The following is a 6,669-nucleotide window of genomic DNA, read 5'->3' as shown; positions in this document are numbered from 1 at the left end:
TACAAAGAACAACATTAGTTACACATTTAATTTATGACAAACCTCTTCTTTATTCCCCAAGGCAGACTAGATGATCTGTTACCCTGAATCGCCACAGCACTTTGCTATTCTCATCTTAGAATATCTTACTAGGTCTAGAGTTGCAAGCTTCTGTCCTCTGGCCTCCTTGCTCCTGCCCCGTGCCTCCCCTCCCCAACACATAAGTCTGAGAAGGACACTGTCTTTCTGTCTGTGCGTTCTCTGCACCAGCCTAGGACAATATGCTGGTAGTGTCTGTCTCTCTCACATAATCATATATTTTATGTTTAACTAATACTAGGGCATGGTTCAAATTAGTTATTTAAAAGTTCTAGGGTGGTTTTGCGAACAGAAACTGATCGCAGGCAGAAGTTCTGAAACTTCCCAATTAAGCTACCAAAGACCGTACATGGAAGAGGTTACCTAGGAAGCAACCATAGACACTAAACAAAAGAAAACAAAACAAAAAACTTAAAAATAAATTTGTAAACTGGCCCTCAAAGCTTCACGGTTTGCCTAGATCCTGGTCAAAGACATGCTGTCCTCACTACAGCGAGTGTCCCGTCTTTAAAAAACACTCCCATGCACCGCTATGCCCGAGCACCGGGTGAGGCCCCCATTCCTGCGGCCACGAAAGGGAGGGAGGCCTCAACGACCCCAAGCCTAGAGTCCTGGACAGTTCCCCAGCCCTTCCAGGGCCCCCGGGACCCCTAAAGCCAGGCGAGGAGAGCGGCCCCCCTCTGGGTTCCAACGCATCTGCGGCCCAGCCCTACACAGGCGGAGAAGACTCGGGCGAGCCGCGCCCCACGCAGGCGCACTGAGGCCGGGGCGGGGCGGGGCGGGGTCGGCGGTGTTTCCGCTGCTCCGAGCCGCCTGTTAGCAGTTGCTCGGAGTCTTCTCCGCCCGCATCCTTGCCTGCTCGGCGTGTCGCTGCCCCGCGCTCCGCCGCTCTCCGGGAGGTTCGGGTCTGGGTGAGTGAGCGCTCGCCTAGTCCGTGGAGGGGAGCGGGGGCGTCGGGCTGCGCGGGCGCTCTGCGGGGAGCGGTCCCGGGAGCTGCGGAGCGGGCGGGTCTGTGGAGCGCGGAGGTGCTGTCTGGGCGCCGCTGCGGGGAGGTCTCATTCACTGAAGCCGCGGTCTTTATCTTGCAGTCCTGCATCAAGTCACCTTTTCCTGACCTGAGCAGTCGCCATGGCACAGGTAAGGCCGTGCGCCCCCGAGCAGCGCTTGCATTGACCAACTTTGTAAGCTGCTCAGGAGTTCTAGCAGTTGTCGGAAAGCCAAAAAAGTTTAGGAGTAAACTGAATCTGCCTTCGGGAGATGTCTTAACACCTTTCTTGTTTCCCCTTTGCTCCCCCCAACCTCTTTTCCTGCTTCTTCCCTCGGAGGGTCCACCGGAACCTGCTCCCACCAGGGCGCAGCCGCCGGTGACGTGGCCGGAGTTTTGCGCACTCCCTGTTCGTGAGTGAATGTGTAAAAGGAGGCCCTCCCCCAAATCCAAAGAGTCGCTAAAATTAGATCCAGAGCAAGTACAGCTCATTGTGGTCATGTGAAGAGAACGCATTACCCACCCCCACCTTTTCTTATTTGAAAAAATAAAGGAAGCCCTTTTTCCTGGCTTCCCTTTTTTTTCTCGCAAAGTTTCCTGTATTTTAATACTAGGTATTGGCTTTTTCCAGTAGAGCTCTAGGGGAGATTTTTCCAGTTGCTCAACTCGGTTTTACTGAAAGAAACTGTTCGTCTTCGGCAGTGAATTTTTTTTTCCTCCAGTGCAAAAGATTAAGAAGAGCTGCTTTTAGGTAACGAGCTCGTGGAACGAGTTCTGAATTGAATTTGCCTTGGGACTGTTTCAGAACTTGTTTACCCAATATTGGCTGTCTTTGCTGTTCTTAACATTTATCAAAAATATAGGGAAGAGAAAAGCAATTTATATAGCACTCGTTAAAAATTGACCGTGTTATGCAATCTTTTGTGAATAAAGTATCAGTGCTTAAGACACTCCACCCCAAAACTAATTTTAGAGACGTCATCCATCTAACTGGCTTATCAGAGTCCAGAAACTTTTTTTTAAACAAGTGTTTTAACTGCTCAAACAATGCCCTGTCTTATTTACAGTTCACTTTTTGAAAAAAATCAGATTGATTTATCAAAATAGAATAAGGTTTCATGGTTCTTTCCAAGAGAAAATGGGAGGATTAAGAGGAGTTGGTAACTTTATTAAATTTTTACAGTGCTTCCATTCTTTCTTTCTCTTTAGCACTTAAGGAATATAACAGTAAACCAATTCTCATATTACATAAAGTGGAGACTTTGGTTTAGATTCTTCCCCATAAAGGATACTTTTATATGGAATTAACTTTCCTTCACCAGGAATTACTTTTCCTATCTTGATATGCTGGTGGTGATGTAAATGATGATTTAGCACGCATCAGAGAATTGTTCTCATTATCCTAGCTCATTTGGCTGTTTCTCTTATCTCTTACCCAGTGATTTATGAAGTTTTTCAATCAGTTCTTTTAATTATGTAGACTCTTTACCCAAGATAGTATCAGTAATCACATTTTCCCAAATGTGAGCATTAATAAATTCAGAGTGAAAATAGTGTGAAAGCCCTTATATATACAAAACCTGGAGAATGTGGCTTGTATTATAGAGTTATGTATATGACCTCTATCACAGTATAACCAGGACTGTTTTCTATCCAAGTCACAGATTTTAGTTATCATGAAAGTGACAAGTAATGTTAAGAAAGATCCGGTGTTGAATTTTGCAGTACCTTTGTTGTTAGTTATCCTTGGAAACCATGGAAATAAAACATTTTGTTAAAATATTTAATATTAAGATGGAGTTTTGTTGGCTTTAGTCTTAACATTTGATGGTGGGCAGAATGCCCACATTATGGAATTGGACTTTTACTGTCTAAAATTTCCTTGGGATCCCAGTATCATTATTGGAAAGCTGAAGTCCTTCAGTGTTAGGTTTCAAATGGTTTCCATGGTAGTACCTTTTGTTGACCTGTGGGTATGGGAACCAGAGACCTCCACTCTGTGGCTCTCTGTAGAGTAATGGGGTCAGATGCCTGAGTCTTAGAGTTTTGCGTTTTGGCAATATAAAATGTATTGTAAAATATTAATGTCTCTTATTTACTGAAAAATTAGAAGGAAGCCTCCTCCAACAGTGGTTCTTCATATTTATGAACTAAATCTTCCATGCTGGTGGTTTTCTCTTTTTACTTAACATTGGAACTACCCCACCTATAACAGTCTTTAAGATATCCAGGAGTCAGTTATCGTATACATAGATCACAGGCATGACTGTCTTGTTAAGAATTTGACAGGAGAGCATTGATCGGTCTTCACTGATAGATACATTGAAGTTTTTTTTAATGTAATTATATTATTAGGGATATTTTACGCTTTTGTGCATATCTGTGTTAATATATTTATTATATAAGTAAGTTATAAATTATTATGGTTAATGTAATTCATATCAATGCCATTTTTTTAGTTTAATTTTAGCCTAATGATGTCAGTGTAGCGGGCAAAGCTGTGGCACATATTGGAAACTACGTAAAAAATGACTTAAATGATCCTGTTGGGCAAATACATTCGGAGTTGGAGGCATTTATGGGTAACCACCACTTGAGCTCTGCCTTCTCTTTCTGATCCTAATCCTCATCCGTCAGTATTGAGATAGGCGGGATTTAACCAGTTGACTATGGAGAGAAGTAGTCTAACGTGAGGCTTCCCAGACTCTTTCAAGAACACACTGGCTAACTGTATGTTCTCCATGATATACAAGAAAAATATAAATTATAAATGTACCTGCTTATAAACAATTCCTAGACAGTATTTACTTTTATATGCTTGAAACTATTCATTTGAATGCTTTAATATTTATCTGGTTTGAAACTACAACATCCATGTTATTTTAGCATAAAGTTTGCTAAATGAGTAATAAATTATCATTATTGGATCGGTAACACAATCTACTATGTTAAATTTGGGTGCAAGCTAATTCAAGATATTTACTAAGGAATGGCCAGAGTGCTATTAAAATTGCCTGCATTGTCTATAGTACATATTTTTGAATACTTTCATCCAACAGTCAACTTCTGATTATATAAATGTGGATTTTTCATTAGATTTTAGGGTCATTTCTTTAATCTGACTTATCACATATTGGGTTGGATTTCTTAAATTGGGTCCTGACTTATTTCTTTCCTATTGCTGAACTTGCTCACACAGGTTTATTTTATTTTTTTTAAATCTCACTGCTTAGCTAGAGCCAAATTATTTCGTAGATATTCTAATTTATTTAAGTACTTAAGGTTACATTGTGTACTGTGTTCTTTGGTTCGGAAAGATCAAGAGTTGGCTATATTTCCTAGATGAATGATCCATTTAATATATTTTAATTCAGTTTAAGGCTTTTATATCTTTCCTTTAAGATAATGAAACTTTAAAAAGTTATACTTTGGGCAGTTGGAACTTAGTTTTATTTATAATATTGTTTGTAAAGAGTTAACGTATTCAGGGTCGCAGGACTGTCATGAAGCAAAAGCAGGCTACATAATTTTTTGCTAGAAACTTCACGAATATCAGAGTTATCAGTCTGATACATACTTAAACTGTACAAGATTTGATTAGAAATTTTTTTGGTTGGTTTGAAATCATTACACTATGATCATTTACAAGGGCCCTGTGCAGAGCAAGCAGGTTGAATGTAAATAAGTACATTTGAGATGAGGTTTATGCCAGAGGACGTGCCCGGGTGTCACGTGCATCTTTTCTTCAGGTCTGTCACTTTAAGGTCAGACCTCTCCGTATTGAATGATTCCCTCGGGGGTTCTGAGATCAGGTTACCTGTTTACCAGTGGCCTGTGCTGCTTTGGGTTAGTTTCTCCCAGTTTCTGATTCCTTTGACTGGTCTTCATTTTGGATGCTGAGAAAGAACTAAATTCGAATCTGCTTGGCTGCTTTGCAAGCCACTGAGCAGTTCATTGGCGTTCAGTTAACTTTAATTCTCTTGTCTTGACCTAGTGCCCCTTGGACACAGGTGGCAGCCAGTTAGAGGTGGCAATCTGGTTTTCTTCTTTCAATGATTTAGAAGTTTATTATTCTAAAACTTCACAAATTATCAGTTAATATTTTTACAAAAATTAGGGCTCCTAAGACCTTGGCTTTAAGTGTTTTTTGGACCGACCCTTTCAGTTTAGTGGTTTGTATAATGTGTAAACCTATAAGCCATTGATTAGTTGGAAGGAATGCATATTCCAGTTGGTGTCATTTCTTTGGACACCAGTTCCTAACTGTGCTCTTTACTTTTCATTCATGCATGCATTCATGACTGTATGAAACTTGAGTTCCTACTGTGTGCCAGGTATTGTTAGTTATGAAAAATAAAAAGGCAAATGGAACTAAGTTTTATTGGTATAACAGATGCATTGCCGACTCCTTTGTATGCATTGTTTAGTGGTCATAATCCAGTTTTGGAAATAAGTAATACTATTTCAGTTTCACAGAAAAGGAAATTGAGATTACTTAGCTGGCACTAGTCACATGGGACAAAGGAGGAAAGGCATGATATGTAGAGGCAGCAACAGCGAAAGCACATGCTCGGGGTGTAAAGGAGTCTGGCCTGGCCGGGAGCTGCAGGCAGCGTGGCACTGCTGGGGTAAAGCTGCAGTCAGTGGGGAGATGGGGCCCTGCCTTGGAAAGGGGTGCCAGAGAGGCAGACTGGAGCCAGAGCTGAAGAATACGAGCCATTTTGTAGGTAATGTCGAGCTACCACAGAGTGGTAAGTTGGGGTGTGCCGTGGTCAGATTGATATTTCACAAAGATCGCCCTGGGGCCAGTGTGTTGTTGTGTTTCTGGGGGCTGCAGAGGTGGGGTGGTGAAGCAGGGGAAGAAGAGGGAAGCTAGATATTGGAAGAACACTTAGGAATCTGTGGCTGTAATCCTAGTGAAATCTTAAGGGCTTAAACCAGGCAGTAGCTGGGACTTCAGAGAGGAGGGCACTGTAGGAGACTGGGCAGATTGGATGCATGAATAGGATGGGAGTTGGGGGTGAAGGGCCAGATTGAGGTCAAGATGACTGACTTGCTTGATGGTGTGGTTGGTTGTGTTTTTCTTTGAGGAAGGAATGTGGGGGAAAAACAGTGGATTTGCTGAATTTGAGTTTTATAAACACTTAGGTGGTGCTGTCTAATACACAACAGAGTGTATAGCATCTTTAAATCCTCTTTCATCTCTGTAGGTCATCCATTTGTTTATATATTATTCATCTCTTCCTACAATTGAAAAGACTGGAGGCTGACTTATTTCCTACCTTTGTCTAGGACCAGCCATGTTCATTAGATTTCTGCCCCTTGTGTAGATGCAAAAGGAGGTAAAGTTGTGAACCCACACACACTATTCTCTAATGTGAGAAACCTATAAACTTGATTGAAGCATTGATATGAATGAATTGGTTAGTGATAGAGCTTTTCTTGTGCTGTGTGCACAGTGGCCAGTTGAACCACTGGGAATATCCCCCCCCCCCCCATCATGTGTATTCAGCAGAGATCGGTGTGTTTGCCCGAGTTAACCAATTCAGAGGTATCACCGTTATGCAAAAGCAGTTAATTAAACTTTCCATTGTATTGGTAATTGC

General features: G+C 41.6%; 1 protein-coding gene across 1 annotated transcript in view; it reads left to right on the top strand.

The window, feature by feature from the left end:
* Positions 1 to 840: 840 nt before the first annotated feature.
* Positions 841 to 6,669, top strand: part of ANXA5 (annexin A5) — a 28,369-nt gene continuing 22,540 nt past the window's right edge. The window contains exons 1-2 of the mRNA XM_032462696.1: positions 841 to 989; positions 1,167 to 1,215. Coding sequence (XP_032318587.1) covers positions 1,207 to 1,215 — 9 coding nt within the window. The 5' untranslated portion in view covers positions 841 to 989; positions 1,167 to 1,206. The remainder of the gene's footprint in view (positions 990 to 1,166; positions 1,216 to 6,669) is intronic.

This window comes from Camelus ferus, chromosome 2 (assembly GCF_009834535.1).
Source record: "Camelus ferus isolate YT-003-E chromosome 2, BCGSAC_Cfer_1.0, whole genome shotgun sequence".
Lineage (NCBI taxonomy): Eukaryota > Metazoa > Chordata > Mammalia > Artiodactyla > Camelidae > Camelus > Camelus ferus.
Note: the sequence above shows the minus strand (reverse complement) of the source record. Positions and strands in the feature narration are given on the sequence as shown.